Here is a 17261-nt window from a genome sequence, read left to right on the forward strand (position 1 = left end):
GAAAAAAATCTTTATTAGTTGCCTATGTGTTCTTCTAGAAAATGTTCTACATATGTATATGCAAAATTTAAGATGGGTCTCCCATTCAGCCGTTCTGGAGATACGTAATAACAATCATCCATCCAAACATACAAACTTTCGGATTTATAATATTAGTAATAAAAATAAACTCCATATGTGTTTCGTGATGAGCCGTGAGCTGCCAATTTAATTGATGAGCCGCAGTTTATAGGTTCAAATCTATGTTACCTGAACTTTTGAACCGGTTCAGAACTGATTTTCACACGTCTACATAATTTTGTACAATACCCCAACATGGGTATCTAATTAAAGGGCTTTACGAGTAGAGTTCAAATGGCCAATGAGCCAATGACACACTTTACCATGCCCTAAATTTGGCTATCAAATGAAAGGAATTGACAAATAGAACAACGTGCTAAAGTCAAAATCAATACATATTACCTAAAAATATAAATGAATTGCTTCAAGTAAAATCAACTTAAAATATTTTTTTATTTTATTACTTGTTTATTTTATATTTAATCCTTTTTATGTCTTTAAAATAAGGTTTTGAGATGATAAAAATGGTATTGAATTAATTTGGTTTTATATATGTACCTTTAGTTACAGAATAATTTTAAGACTAACATAGTTGTCATTATCAGAACTACTCCACATCATCGTTGGTACGCGAGTGGGGATCGGGCTACGAGCGGTGGCGCAGCGGGCGCGGGTGGTGCAGTCGGAGGCGCGGGCGGCGGGGAAAGCACACCGAGTACGCCGGGCGGCGCCACGGAAGGCGGCCGGCGGCGGCGGCGTTCCGGTTCGGGCTCGTCGCGCTCCGACACCAGTTCGCCGGAGCCCAGCGACACGTCGCGCGCCTCCACGCCCGCCGCGCCGCCGCTCGACCGCCACCCGGCCGCGAGGCGCACACCGCCCACCCATCTGCATCAGGTACAGACATGCTCGCTTTGGTTACTTACACCGGTCCTGTGTTACCTCCATTCGAAGATTGAAGAGGACGACTTTGTAGAATTTAGTCTAGACCGTAGAATCTAAGCCAAAATGTAATTTTATGGCTGGTGAAAAATTCATCTTTAAAAATTAAAAAAGTACATTTCGATGTACAAATGTAAAAATTTAGTACGCACAGGCTGGATGATCGTAAAAACACAGATGTTACAAACGATAAAATCACAAAGATAATGGAAGTTAGTGTATATGTAAGCCTTAGTTAGATTACATTTTTATCTCCTTAATCTTATTTATTATATTTACTTAAACGAACGTATGACAAAATTAAGTTAAAGATAATGGATAACTTTTCCCCAACCTCATATGAAATTATTAAATAAAAACTATTAAATAAAAGTAGGCTAGATGTACAATCAATCAATGATTGCTATCTAATAGTAATGCAGAGAGAAAACAAAGGGGATAAAAGGGGGTACTCGAATATTTGTAATGTATTTTTAAATATTTAACAACGATATTACCACGGGAGCCCTTGGTACTGTTTCTAAAATGAATAACTATCTCGTCTTTCGCTTTGTGGTATGAAATAAGGAAATTGCTTTGTATCTTTTGGCACTTCTGAAAAATATTTACTTTAGCACTATTTAATCCCACATAAGTCACTTTTCTTATTTATTATATTCTTAGAATTTTATTTTATATATTTTTTACTGTGGAAAGGTCTGTTCTCGGCGGTATTTACAAATCGTGTTAGACTTATGGTAGACGTCGTTTTTTCGAACGCATTAATAATCTTACTAATATTATGAATGCGAAAGTTTTGATAGATAGATGGATGGATGTTTGTTTGTTTGTTTGTTAGAAGGTATCTCCAGAACAGCTCAACTGATCTTGATGAAATTTAGCACAGATGTAGAACATTGTCTGGAAGGCTACTTATTAAGTTTTTTTATTTCGCGCGGACAGAGTGGCGGGCGACAGCTATTAAAACTATAATAATATTATCATCTGCATGCTCCAATAGCTGCTGAGTAACTTTTTCCTAGCTGCGGATAACTAAACATCGGTTGGTGCGACCGTCACAGGCGGCCATGGTTGCGTAGTGCGTAGTGGCCTCGGCCGCGTGTCGCGCGTCCCGTAGAATCGACAGCTATCTTTAGGCCGTTTGTCCACCAACACCTTTACCGTCACATCAACGAGAACGAGATGACGGCGCCGAGGCAAGCGACAATACTTTACTGAAGCGGCTTGTCCACCGCACGCCCGTCATCCCGAGCGCCGTCATCCCGGTCGCCATTATCTTGGCCCAATATAAATATAAAACAATATATTGGGTCATAAATATAAAACAAAATAATTTAGGGGTAAAATGTAAAACAAAATATAAAATTATATAACTTCAAACTTTTTACGTTTTTACTACTGTACTGTTGGTAAGAAACGGGATTCTTATCACGGAATATCGGGAGCTCAAACAGCCTAATCGTGGTAAGAATCCCATTACTTACGAACAGTATAAAATATAAAATTAACTATTTTTAATCCACTGTGAGCCAAAGTATTAATTTGTGTTAAATTTCTCGGCAATACGAAGATTTTTTTTTATTGTACTTACCCCTCGCCAATCGGTTATTAAAATGAAACAGTTTTATCTATCTCACATTTTGTGATCTGCTTGACATCTTTGTTATTTATTTATTTTAATATTAAAAATTTCAAGCCTTTTCTTTAAAGTATGTTCATCCATCTTATTTGTTGACATGAAAATTATTTGTCGAATATAATATTGTTTTTTAATTAGCTGCAATAAATTGTAAAACATATTAGGTGTTCTGTACAAAATTTGATGGATAAACAGTGGGCGTCGACAGCGAACGGGCGTCCGCTTGCGATCTGCGTGCGCAACCTGCCGACGCGCTCCACCGACAGCTCGCTCAAAGACGGCCTCTACCACGAGTACAAGAAGCATGGCAAGGTGGTCTGGGTGAAGGTTATTAATTATGTTTTTTATTTTAATGAATATCATAGTCAAACGAGTAGTGGATCACGTGATGTGGTGTTTACTTGTGTTTGGCGACTACCGCTCACTATAGGCATCCGAAACAAACAAACCGCTTCCTATTTCTATCAGGTGTTAGAAAATGGTGAATGATGAAAGGAAAAAGTGTGTTAGTTGGGCACCTGGCACCTCGATTGTTAACCGAAGCGCTGTAATATTTCTTCCATACATCTCTCTTCGGTGTGCAAGTAGCATTTGCATCCCTTCTTACAGATTTTATCTGAGAGAACTGTTAGTTAGTAACGACTACTTAGTTTTTAATGATATTATTTAATGTAGGTGGTCGGTCAAAATGCAGACCGGTACGCAGTGGTGCGATTCAAGAAGCCGTCCGACGTGGACAAGGCGCTCGAGGTGTCGCAGGACAAATTATTTTTCGGCTGCAAAATATCCGTTGCGCCGCACCAGGACTGCGACGAGGACGCCGAATCTGCCAAACCTTACGAGACTGATATTGATGAATACCATCCCAAGGTACTTTATATTACAAATGTCCCATTATTAAAAGATTGTATATTACTAATAGCTTTATACTAAAAGCTAGAAACGTAATGAAAATAGTAGAAATATTTGAAACCAATGTTATTTACAGGCCACCAGAACTTTGTTCATTGGTAACTTGGAAAAAGATGTAACACAACAACAGTTAAGAGATAAATTCAAACACTACGGGCGGATCATTGAAATCGACATTAAGAAAGGAAGCGGAGGGGGCGCGGGCTATGCTTTCTGCCAGTACCAGTCGATATCCAGCGTGGTGGAGGCGATACGCGCCATGGACGGCGAGTACGTCGGTGGGTCGCGCGTCAAGCTCGGCTTCGGCAAGCCCGTCGCCACCACTTGTGTCTGGGTCGACGGACTCACGGAGCACACCGAAAAACAGGTACCCGCATTATTATTTAACACGACATGTATATTTGTAAATAACACTGTAATGTAAAATTGAGCGTGCAATGCTGTCGGTTGATTTGTATAAATGCAATGCAGAGATGTTACGGTATGTGTATGTCGTGTTGCGGTTGTCAGGTGCTGAGCGCGGTGTCGCGGTGCGGCGCGGCGACGTCGGTGTGCGTGGACCGCGCGGCGGGCGCGGCGCTGGTGCACTTCGAGCAGGCGGCGGCGGCGGGCGCGGCGGTGCGCGAGCTGCGCCGCGTCGCCGCGCTCGCCTCCGCCGCCGAGCCCGACCACCCGCGTCTCGCGGTCGACTACGCCTCGCGCGAGTGCCAGGTACATACACCCCCGCATACCGCAACACCACATCACATCACATCACATCACATCTTGACCATATATCCTAGCCGGATGGTATAGTGACTTTCGGCTTTCGGCGAATTTTATATTAAATTGTCCTCAAAAAAGTATCAAAATTAGTTTAAGGGATTTTCAAGTAGTGCTTCAAGACAAATTGCCAGGTACTAGGAGCGTATCCAGCATTTTAATAACATATAATATGACAATGTGTTACATGGTTATTAAGTACCCACCTGTTATCACTTAGGAGGCTTTCTATGAACAACTGGAGAAACACGGGGGTTCGGCGACCATGCCTGGGTCTGAAAGATTGGCGGGTGATCTCAGTACGCGCTACTTGCCCTCTACTAGGCATGAACAACTCAGGTCAGTTAAACACCATTTTTTTTCTGTACAAGAAAGTGACAAACATAAAAGCGGGTCTTTCGGGTCGCTCGATGTCACGCTACCTCTTCCCATCGGCATCTGCCAGTGATTTGCAAATGTGTGATCAATTAATATGATAATTGCACAGGATAAAAGTGAAAAAGAATATTTCCTTTCCTTCTCGATCGAATCCATAATGAAATTCACATTCTTATTCCATCTTATCCCTGTTAGAAAAGGGCGAAAAAGATCACTTAAATAAGTCCTTGATACCTCATACAACAGATGATGCGTAGAAAACTTGTGGACTGTGTGTAAGGTCAGAGTATTATTTTGGTCGTATCGACCCAATCAGCAAAAGACATTTGTACAATATGTTTATTGAAACAGGTACGATGGGGCCAGAACGCGAACTCCAAGTTTTAGTCGCGCGTCTTCACGGACTCCTCGCTATCCAACACATGAACATTACGATCCCGCCGAGTATGCGGCCGATAGGCGGTACAGGTAACTTTCATTAATTACATACTATGTAATATCTAAGTTAAGTCAAAGCCCAATCATTACAGATTGCACAGTACTTATCTTTGAGTTCAGAGTCCTATTGGATCTTATTTAGCTTAGCATTTAATCTTATAATAATAGAATAAAACTCATGTTTTTTAAATTAATTTACAGGGTATATGAAGAGTTAGGGTCGAGCCCACAGACTGATGAGACGCCATACGAAGATCGCTTGCAGTCAGTTGTGATTTCACCTCATCGGACACACAGGCATAGGCGAGATTCGAGCCCCGAGGACAGAAAACATTCAAAAGTAAATTTTGTAAACTTAGAGATTCTCGTGATATTGTTGTAGGTTGTGTGACAAAACGGTAAAATTCAAAAATACAAAAAGTTATAACACGATTTCGAGCTCAGTGATACTGACATTGCACTAGAAACACTGGTATTTTTACAGAGCTTAGAGATCTTAGAGCAAAATAATAATTGAACTGTGGTACATCCCGCAACAACAATATTTGTTGTTTGCACAAATGGGCCGGGTCTACCGGTGAAATACCACGACCACAAGAGTTTTGTTTGAGATGAGTGTGCGTGCCGGAGGACTAATTTTACTCCACGTTTCCGTCCAAACTTTTCTTATAAGGAAATGTTTTGAAGTGGGACGTATAGCAGGGGAAAATGTCCTCTTTCTGTGCGTCCCCTTCTCCGTTGATTGAAGGTGGGCAACGCGTCTGCAATTGCGGATGTCAATGCAATGCGGATGCTTTGAAATCATAGCTGTCCGGTTATTTGCAAATCAGTTTAATATATAGTATGATAAAAACTAAAATGTAAAATAATCAGCCTGACCACAAATGTTAAAACCCAAGCCATGATGCGGTAAGCAACTATTCCAATTCATGGAACTTTTTTCTTTTAATGACAAAAGTCGTTTAAAAACAGCGTTATCATTACATTGTGTGTATTGATTATTTTGAAGTTTTCAAAGTTTAATAAGTAATCTACATTAATACTAGCTGTGCCTTCGACTTCGTCTGTGTGAATACTGTCTTCTGGTAGTATTATTTTAAAGTATTTTGGCTAATTATTTTACTTAAACTTATAAAACATTAACTTACAAAACATTCACATAAACCTTACATATATACCCATACAAAGTTTCATCCCCTATTCCCTGTGCTTACTTTTATAAACTTTGAATGTCGGGGTTATTTATATTCTCGCATTTCAGTATTAGACAAATTAGATTTTTTGTTTACATTAACTAACCTCTGAAACTACTTCACCGATTAAGAAAATACTTCTACTGCTGGGAAGGACTTTAAATTGACATAGGCTTTATTTATTATTAGCTTTTTTTAAAATTCCTCGCAAACGCAGTCGATGGCAACTACTAGTATTTAATATTAATAAAAGTCAACCTAATATGTTACTAGGAGCGGCATAGGAGTGCCGGTGGAAGCTCTCGGCGGTCGCGATCAGGGTCTCGCGGCGGGTCGGCGCATGGCTCTCGCAGACGTCATCGTCGGAGAAGAGATGGATCAGAGTCGCGGGGCTCGCGCGCTGGTACCCCGCTTCGCGACGAGCATGATGGGCTGCCTGCCGAGCCGCGCCGCCCGCCTCGAGAACGGCCGCCGCTGCCCATGAGCTTGCCGCTACCCAAATTTGCCGCACAGCTTCTTCGTACGGTGCCCTCCGCCCCGCGCCCCCCTCAAGCCTCCGCCCCGGACTCACCGCCGCGACCGCCTTCCGCGTCCTCCTCCAGTACCGGTTCTGCACCCCACTCACCCTCACTGGAGGAACGTATTCGCAGTCTTGACGAGAAGTACGAAAAGTGGAGCGGCTCACGAGCTCTTGCAGATGCTCCCGATCGCGCTCGGCTTCGTCATAGACTGCTCGAAGTCGATATAAATGAAGTTAAACCATCGGAGGTTGTGCGATCTTTGCTGGCTAAGCGATCGGTGTTCGATGAAGACTCTGAGCGGTTAGAAGGGGCAACGCGACCTCCGAGCCCGAGCGGGAGTCCTCATGCGCGCCCGTCTCCGTGTGCTTCTCGTGCCCTTCGATATCCTTTTCCGACCCATCCTCCACACTTGCCACTTGTATCACCGGTGACATCATCTGGGTCGACATCGTGTTCCGTCCCTTTAGCGGTATCTACTAATGTACCGCCTTTGCCACCGTATCCACCGCCACTCGAATGCGAAATAGAGTCTTCAGACAGGCCGGCGGACCCCCGCCTCAATAGACCAGAAAAACCCTTCAGATTAGAAAGACTAGGCAAGTTTAATGAGAGTGATTATAGAGCCGATACACGAATTCGCCTAAGAACCCCCTCTGTTGACAAACAACAGAACGAATTATCAGACCACAAGACCTCACCTGGATCTGACAAAGATAGAATAGAGCTTGATAAAGAATGTAAACGTGAAAATGAGAGCCGTAAGCGAGATTTATGTTTCATTGGACGAGAACAGGAAATAAAGCCGCTTATTAAGGATGTGTTTAAAGAATGTTTTGATAAGATTGATTCCGTTATTCAAAATAGAGAAAGTTTGCCAAACCAAGAGATGGTCGAAAGTTTAAAAAAGATTGAGGAAAAGTATCCACTCAGTTCTATTAAAACCGAAAAAATATCTAATCATATTGAACTTTCTTCTGAAAATGATAGTAAGATTAATTGCAACCATATTGAATCGGATGGAAAACGAGATAATGAAGATTTCATTATATTAGATCCATTTTCTACTAAACAAAACTCCGAAGACATCTTTTTTAAACATGAACACCATAAAAAGTTAGAAACATCTAAAGATAATACAAAAGGAAAATATAATTGTGAAGATAAATTAGACAATTGTTCTCCGATATTAAACAATTTTGATATGAATGATATTGTATCAAAAGAACCTCAATTATCGAATCACATTAATGTAGAAACAAATAGAAAAAATGACACACAATTGGACATTAAAAATAATGAAAAAGACAGAGAAAAAACGATTTTAAATTTGTTTGATGTTTTCAGTAATCAAAAATTAGAAAAAGAGAATGAAGAATTGGATCATTCTGAACCTAGATTACAGATTATAGAACCTATTATATCAAATACGTTGGATAAAAAGTTTGGCGAGTCCAAATCCTTTGAAGATACTATCCGGAGCGATCACGAAAAGTCAAAAAATTGCAAAGATCGCGCAGAAAAAGACAAGCATGATTTGGAAAAAGAAAAGATAAAGAAAAGCAATAAAGTGGAAAAGCATGACATGGATAAAAAAATAAAAGAAGAATCAAGCAACCATAAAACCCATTCTGAAAGGCTGGATAAAACAAAAGCGGAAAAAGATGCGGGGGAAAAATATGACAAAGATAGTGAAAGAACTAAGCATACTGAGGATAAATTACGTCACGAAAACCATAAAAAAGACAAGGCAGATAGGGATAAAAAAAAGGAAACCGTCGAAATTGAGGTCAATAAATCAAAAAGAGAAGACAAATATAAGTCAGAACGAGTGAAAAAAGACAATTTCGACACCAAACGGGATCATGCTAAAAAGGAACATGATTCAAAAGGTAGCAAATCTAGAGATGATAGTTCCAGGGACCTATGTCGAAAAGATTCTACTGATTCGTCTACATCAAGGGCGTCTCATGATTCCTCGAAAACAAAAGATTTAGATAACAGTGAGGTGAAAGAAGAGTCTAAGGTGAAAACTAAATTATGTACCGATCAATTAACAAAATCCAATTTAGAAAAAGATTGTTTGCAGAAATCCAATGATTCTAAAATTGATAGTAAGCATAAAGTGGTGAAGTACGATATAAAAGAGAATAAACTTGGTTCTGATGGCCATTTTAAGAACAAAATTGAAAATATTTCTGATCATAGTACTAAAAACAAGACTGATCCAAGTGAAAAACAAAGACACTACTCTCTAGACTCCCCCGGTGTCGACTGTAAACGCAAAGAGCGTCTAAATTCTTGTTCAAGTTTACCCCCAAATATAGGTAATAAAAGACGATTATCTTCGCAGGACACCTTTGATTGTCTTGAAGAAGTTAAAAAGTGTAAAAGTGACACAAAGTGTCTTGAAAAGAGAGACTCTAAAGATCGCAGTGCTGATAGACATAAAACAACAAAATTCAATAAAGGACATTTTGCCAAACTAATAGAAAGCAAAACCAAAGATGATAAGAAAAATCTAGTTAAGCCACCTGATGAAGGTTTTGTGGATATTAAAGATAACGAAATTAAGGAAACATCATTATCAGACAAAATCAAACATTTAAAGAAAAGTCCTAAACCTGTTGACTATGACAAATCAAACGATAATTCCGTTATTCATACGGACGCTTTGCGAAACGATTTAGATTTTTTAGCTACTTTAGAATTACGATCAAGTGAAGAAGATGAAAAACAAAAAGCTCTAAGAAAAGAAATGAAAGAAAAGAAACGTATACAACAACTACAGCAAATACAGGAACTGCAAATGCAACAGGATGCGATGCAGCAAGCTGAATTAATAAACAAAATTAAAGAAGGAAAAAATCATAAAAGTGATGATAAGAAAAAAGAATCAATGAGAGATAAACGCATGTCAACTGAACGCAAAAGTAAAGACGAGAAAAATGAACACAAGCGGAAGCATCGCAAACCAATCCACAGTACAGATAGTTCTGATTCTGATGAACCTAAAAAGCATTCTATCTTTGACATAATTGATGATGGACCTACCTACATATCAATGTACGATAAAGTTAAAGCCCGTTCTTGTAAAAACATGCAAAAACAAGAAGAAGAAAAACGCCAAGAGAAGATTAAAGCTAAATTTAGTCAATTAAAGCAAAGTAGAGCGAAACGGGAAGAAAAGAAAAGATCAAGCTGGGATGAAGACAGTGATTCTGAACATGACAGAAGAAAGTCTTTTAAAAATTCTATGGATAGTTCTTCAGAAGATGAACAAATAGTGCTTCATAACAAGAAACGCGATAAGTCTCAAACTTGCTTAGATTACAACCGTGTTAAGGCTGTTGATTATTTCAATGGTCCAACCACTGAAGACGAATGTCGCAACAAGCTTTCTCGAAAAAATTCTCGATCTCGCATCATGTCTGATACTTCGGATGATGACAGTTCAAGAAGAAATTTTACTAGAAGTCCTCAGTATGCTTCCAAAATAAAGAAAGAAGTCCTCTCTGATTCTGAGTCTCTTCACGGTACTAAGGATACGAATTACCCCCTTAAAGAACTGAACGATGACAAGATAAAGAAAACATCCCTTATCAACCTTTTTGGAAAATCTGACTCAGATGATCACAAAGTAAAATCCCAAGAGGTCGATGACGTAGATTATAAGCTTCATACTTTAAAAACAATTCCTAACGATCTTTCGTCTGAATCTGAGTCAATTAATTCTAACCGAAATATGTCAGAGAATCGAAAGAAGCATAAGAAAAAACAAAAGAGGCATAAATCGTCATTTTCGGATGAAGAAGTGAAAAGTAATAATGAATTAGATGGCGATGTTAGATACAAAAACTCCGAAAAAGTAAGGCGCCATACTGCTAAAAAGGAAAAACGTAGAGACAAGATTCGCGATAGCGTAGATACCGATGAAGCTCAATTAAAGGATGAAAAATCAAAACACAAAAAGGATAAAAAGTCACCAAATCACTCGTTTGAACTTCAAGAATTGTGTCCAACGGCTAAAAAGGATGGAAAAATGGAAGATATTTTTGGACCTTTATCCGATGAGTCAGACAAAGAAAGTCGTAGTCGCAAATCTTCTGGTAACAAATTAGAATATATATCACAAGATTTAGATGCTATTACTGCTCAATATGCCAAATCGAATTCCTTAATACATTCAGAAGAACATAAAGAAACGGATAAAGACGATAACAAACGCAGGAAAGACAAGAGGCGAAAAGATAAAAAAAATGTAACTAAAGATGATGACAATAGTCTGGACGTAGATGCTGTTAGTAAAGCAATTGAAGCCAGGTTATTCGCGGATTCATTATGCCTAGATGATAGCCGAGCAAAAACGGTTTTATATGAAAATCAAGCTTCACCTGAACAAAGTGATCACAAGTTTGATGAAATTACTACAAAAACTGATTATTCAAAATCACACGAGAGGCATTATGAGAAGTTCAAAAAAGAATTTAAAGAAAGAGAAAAAAGAAAGAAGAGAAAGAAGAACAAAGAAGACCGACAAAACCGCCGTGAACATCACCACTTTCATCATCATGATAAAACCAAGGCGGAAGAAATTGTCTCTGTTGTACAACCTGAGGAGATGCCTAAAACATTGCTTAAAGATATACCTTTACCTTCCGAGATACAGAAAGTTGAAACCTCAGATAATTCAGAAGATTCCAAGCTGACTCTAGAATCTCAGAGTATGCCTCGATTAACTGATACACCTCCCATGTTAGTACTAGAAGATAGGATCAAACACGAATTTGACTCTAATAAGATTATGATTGTTGAAACAGAGAATGATGTACAGCATATAAAAACTATCGAAATAAAAGAAATTCCGATGCCACCGCCATATAATAATACAATTGAAAATATTAGTGAAGTTCCATTGCCTAAAGATCCGCCCAATATTGAACACAAAATAGATAGTTACATTCCTGTTATTGAAATTGACGATAACGAAACCGCAGTGCGCAGTATTTCAAATTTAGAAAAAGAAACAGAAAAACCAGTTGAAAAAGTTGATCCGCATTCTTGCAAAGTTGATAAGAAATTAGAGGAAAAGCCCAGAGCTATAATTTCTCAAGAAGAAACGGAGGATGCTGTCGCCGCATTGCTGGGTGAAAGTTTCGGTGGTAAAGAAGATTCTTTTAATATTTGTTACGAAAAAGTTGAAAATAGTAGTGTCCGCGAAATTGAAATTGAGAATACAGCTATAGAAAATGATAATATTCCTGAAGAAGACGCAGAAGAAATGAGACAAGCTGTGCAAAACCTGAACGCAAGTGAAATGGAAATAAAGCCCGACACGCCGGTCTCCGATAATGACCTGTTGTTGATTGATACAGACACAGAAGAGGCAGAAGATACTAGCCAAGATGCGATTGAAAGATTACCTGTGAATATAATCGCCACCAATCAATCTCTGAATAACAATACCAAAGTGAGTACTTCTAAATCGGAAGAAGTTTCTAATTCCATCGTATCAAAACCAAAGACAACTGTTGTCTCTTGTAATAATAATGAAACAGATGACACTAAAAGTAAAGAATCTATTATCACCTGTGCCTTACCTAAAAGAGACACAACTGTGGATCAGCCTACTTCCACTGCAACGCCAGTGATTACCTCGTGGACATTATCTAATAAATTATTAGAACCACAGTTATTAAACATATCTTCAAGTCCGGCACCGTGCAGAGATACAAATGACAAGAAACCAGCGAATATAGCTGCCAACATTGTTCAAATTAAGACGTCAACGACTCAAGTTAATAATTCATCGAAACCAGTCCTCAATGCAACACGAGTTAGTGCACCGTATCAAGTTATTAATCACATCCGTCCGCAGATAGCGAATATGCAACCTCCTACAATCAAGATACCAGAGTCTCATATTCTTTATCAAAAACAACAAGGCATTGTAATTTCACCTAAAACAACTTGTGATCCTCGATTGACAAGTCCAAAAGCTAGCCCTCAAGGAGATAATGTAACATCTCCTAAATTATCTAATATGGCCATTTTAAGCACATCCCCTCAAAGTTTAAATAATGTTGGTATAAAATCGCCTAATGCTCTACATCAAAGACCTCCGAGTCAAGTTACTGTAGTGCGAATGCAGCAACCGCCTTTAAGCCCAATCCAAACAATGCACATCCCTGTTGGTGCAAGAACAATGGTATCACCTAGTCGGCCAAATTCGGTCTTAGTTCAAACAGGAGCTCCTATACATTTGAATCGTTTGCCAGTTGCTCCAGTGCTGACCCCTATATCAAAACAAGTGAGTGCAAGCAATATGTTTCACCAAACTAAAACCAATAACGTGAATAGTTCGTCTGTAACAAATCAGCCTCCAATTTTAGGACCAGAATGTAAAAAAAATGATAGCAGAAATGTTCCAGAAAACATTGCTGAAAATACAAAAATAATTCTATCGCCAACGCGAATACAACCAAATGCTACAGTTTTGACACAGAATCGTATTATTTCGATGCAAAATGCGATGCACGCTGGAAGTATAAACCCAACTTTGCAAATGCCCAATAAAATAATGATCAATAAAAGTCCAAAGACTGATAAGCAAGAATTTCAATGTCAAAAATCTGAGCATAGTAACATAACCTTTAACAACAAACCTATAATACATGTGGCTAATGTTAGTCACTCAGGAGCATCTATAATTCAAAGTGGATCAAAACCAGTGATGTGCACAATTCAGGAAGCAAACTCTATCAATAGAGGACAGGGGTCTAACGTTATACATACACTTAGTTCTCAAAGAATGTTAACATCTTTAAATAATGTGATACAGTTGGATTCAAATAAAATTCCAGCATCTGTTCTATCTGTTTCTGCTATCAGACCATCGACTGTTCTTACAAAAACAGACAGTAAAAACTGTACAGCTACTACAACATCTAGTCTTACAAATGTTGTTATGACGCCCTTAATATTAACGACGACTACAGGTGCGAAAACGCCTATAAGAATCAATCTGAAAAACGATACGGATCACGTGGAAAACACTTTTGGAATAACATTAAAAAATAACGTTCCACATGACAAAGAGAATGTTGTTACTGAACAAAAGGATTTCGTTTTTTCCAATACGAGTGGGTTCGGCAAAGAACCTCTTAACAAGCCTGCAATTGCTACAATGGAAGTTGACAGTGGCAATAAATGTGAAACAGATTTTGAGGAATTGTTAAAAGATAACACAAATGAAATCAAGGTTACAAACGATCCCGAAAAGAAACTTGAAATCAATGTCGGAAAAACAGTTACATTAATCACACATTGCAAGGAAACAAAAAACAGTGAAAACAACCCTGAGAGAGAGGAGACCACGAATGTTCCGATATTAAACGAATGTAATGAAAATAGTGTTGCAGTGAGTAAAAACAAAAACGATAAACCAATTAGTAGCCAAAACGATAACACAGATATTTTGAACATGGCTAAAGATTCTTTTAACAAAATAAGCGAAGACTCTGTTTGTAATGAAAATGTAGAAGGAAGCGAGGCAACTAGTAATTTTACGGCAAATAGCATAATATCTGAACCTGATAAAGTTACCCAAACAGAAACTATCAAATTGAATAAAGAAAATACTTTTAGTTACTCTAATATGTTATCAACTGAAAATGACAGTGAAAGCCAAACTAAAAGCCTAGACGAAAATGATTATTGGTCAGCTAAAGACATCAATATAGAATCGGTGATTAAAAAAGTTGATTCCTTGTGTAACGACAACATTGAATTAAATGAGAAAAGAAACGATTTTAAAACAAATACAACAGAAGTCATTACTTCAGTTCTAACATATCCCGTTATTTCTAACAATTGTGACAAAGAGTCAACCAAATCGCTGGAAACAGAGAATGATAACATACTTAATAATCAATTTGATGATGATATTGTTGAAAAACAAATCACACCAACTAGTAAAAGAGGTGGTCGGAGTGTTAGAGGCAAGAGAGGTGAACGAAAGCAAGATAGAGTACAGACACGGCAAATTGCGAAACCCGCTCGAGGAACTGGATCAGGTAAACGCGGACGAGGTCGAGCAAAAGTTGATAAAAAAATTAAAAGCTTAGTGAATAGTACTGTGAATATGCCCGGAGACGTCTATGACTTTCACGAAGATTCTGGTGATGAAACAGCTACATCACCAAATAAAAACGAAACAAGACCAAGGCTCATTCTTACAATCAAAAGTCCTCTATCTGGCCATTCTAACGTAATCGCTTCATCAACTCTCAGCATTACAAGTAAAGATCAAGAAGAGCAAATTAAGAATAGCGATAAAACTAACAAAGATGAAAAAACTGAAAACTTTGCATCGCCCTCGCCTAACACTAGAAAATCAAGAAGGTTGCAAGAAAAAGATGTTCAGCGTGTCAATGTATTCGATGTAATAGACGACGCTATTAAAGGCCTTTTGCAGACCAAAACTAAGGAAAGTCCTAAAAGGCGACAAACACGGCAAGCACTTCCTAAGGCCGATAAGGCACAAAACGCGGATACAAGAAAATCTCCAAGAGGTGTTAAAAGAACCAGGGATAGGAGCTTGTCAGATGCATCTATAGACAGTTGTGATGAGAAATTGAAAAAAGAGGAAATTATTAGAGACACTAAAATCCAAAAATTGACAGAGACACCCGTTGTTACGAAGCCCGTATCAGAGCCCGTCCAAGTAATTAAAACTGCCCCGTCATTGGTTATTACTCAGACACCGAATCCGGTACCGACATCGACACCGATGCCGACACCGACACCGACACCGATACCGACACCGACACCTATGCCGACACCCACACCCTTTATGAAACCACCAAAGAAAATGATATCTGAAATTAATGCCAAGTTGGCGAGCGCATCAGCGTCTGCCACTACTATCATGGGCGCCACTTCTCCTACTGTAGCCGGCGTGCCGGGAGTGCCCGGAGTGGCCGGCGTGCCCGGTGTGGCTGGTGTGCCCGGAGTGTCCGGTGTTCCGGAGCGAGCCGCCCAGCATCAGGCGGACAGGGCGCCAGTGGAGGCCGACAAGCAAGGAATACCTCTGCGGGAACCCCGAAATCCAGACTACGTATCTGCCACAGGAGAGTCGAATGATACGAGCTTCGTGCGGCGCCTAGTAGACAATGTGCCCGGAAATATGATGCCCGTCGGCGCCACCGAGGCTACCGACGCCAGAGTGCAGTCGCCGGCGCTGCCGCACAGACCGCCCTCTGCGCACCGATCCTCCGACCGCGCTACCCCCGTTCTTGTGAGGTTAGCTATATGTTTTACAAATGTTACAAAATACATATTCTTTATTAATAAACTAGCTTTTGTATGCGACTTCGACTGCCCTGAATTAAAAAAGGATAAAAAAATCTCATATGTTATTCGAAGTACCCACCTTTAAATCTGTGCCAAATTTCAATAAGAAGTTTTAAATCGCGTCGGAGTCATCGAGTATATACGGGAATTAAAAGTACCTCACGGGAACCATACACGTTTCCGGGATCATACGTAGCCGATGTGTTCTTCCAGAATATGTTCTACATCCATGCTAAATTTCCCCAAGATCCATGAAGCCGTTCTGGAGATACCTTCTAACAAACTTCCATCCATCAAAACTTTCGCATTTATAATATTAGTAAGATAAGCAGATAAAGGCTTCGATAGTCAACATTTTATAACTAGACGCTATCTCTATTTCAATCAGTGATTGATAGATCTTACTTTCATCTCTTTCAAATACCATTTATCTTTCGTGTTCTCTACATTTATCCTCATACCTTTACTTTCTAGAGATTCTTTCAATACTATTTATCATTTCCTGTAAATCCTCATCCGACGACGAATAATAATATACAATCGAATAATATTTGTATAACATTGGATTCTATATCTTCCATGTAGTCCTTTTTTTTTGCTGAAAGTTATACATTCATAAATCTACTTCTAATAGATTTATCCTTAAATTAATTAACAACGGCTTAACTCACGTATGATCGTCCGATGACGACGGCACCGACTGCATATAGTGTGCTGGACACCAGAGTGGTACGAAACTAGTTGGTGCAGTCACCGGACGATCATATGTGAGTTAAACCGTTCGTAATTAAAATGTTTCACGATAATTTAACCAATTTAGGTTTATCCTTGCTATTTTTTTAATATTATAAATGCGGAGGTAACACTGTCGCACTTTCACGCCCAAACTAGTATATCGATTTATATGAAATTTGGTACACAGTCAGTTCATAGCAACAACTAGAGTTCTAGAGCCTGAAAAAGGAAGGCTTAAAGCGAGAAGGGGTTGTAACGGGTAGAAAGAGGACATGAAAAGTTGTCTAGAGCAATCGTCATTTTTACGATTAGAAGCTTAAAACTTATTTTTTC

At 39.1% G+C, this 17261-nt stretch overlaps 1 protein-coding gene across 1 annotated transcript in view; it reads left to right on the forward strand.

Moving 5' to 3' along the window:
• The window catches only part of LOC106720977 (msx2-interacting protein), a 63203-nt gene that overhangs the window by 41040 nt on the left and 4902 nt on the right, over positions 1–17261 (forward strand). The window contains exons 4-12 of the mRNA XM_045681137.1: positions 666–954; positions 2834–2965; positions 3314–3508; positions 3627–3917; positions 4061–4261; positions 4533–4651; positions 5042–5158; positions 5330–5468; positions 6595–16142. Coding sequence (XP_045537093.1) covers positions 666–954; positions 2834–2965; positions 3314–3508; positions 3627–3917; positions 4061–4261; positions 4533–4651; positions 5042–5158; positions 5330–5468; positions 6595–16142 — 11031 coding nt within the window. The remainder of the gene's footprint in view (positions 1–665; positions 955–2833; positions 2966–3313; positions 3509–3626; positions 3918–4060; positions 4262–4532; positions 4652–5041; positions 5159–5329; positions 5469–6594; positions 16143–17261) is intronic.

Source organism: Papilio machaon, chromosome 15 (genome assembly GCF_912999745.1).
Source record: "Papilio machaon chromosome 15, ilPapMach1.1, whole genome shotgun sequence".
NCBI classification, from domain to species: domain Eukaryota; kingdom Metazoa; phylum Arthropoda; class Insecta; order Lepidoptera; family Papilionidae; genus Papilio; species Papilio machaon.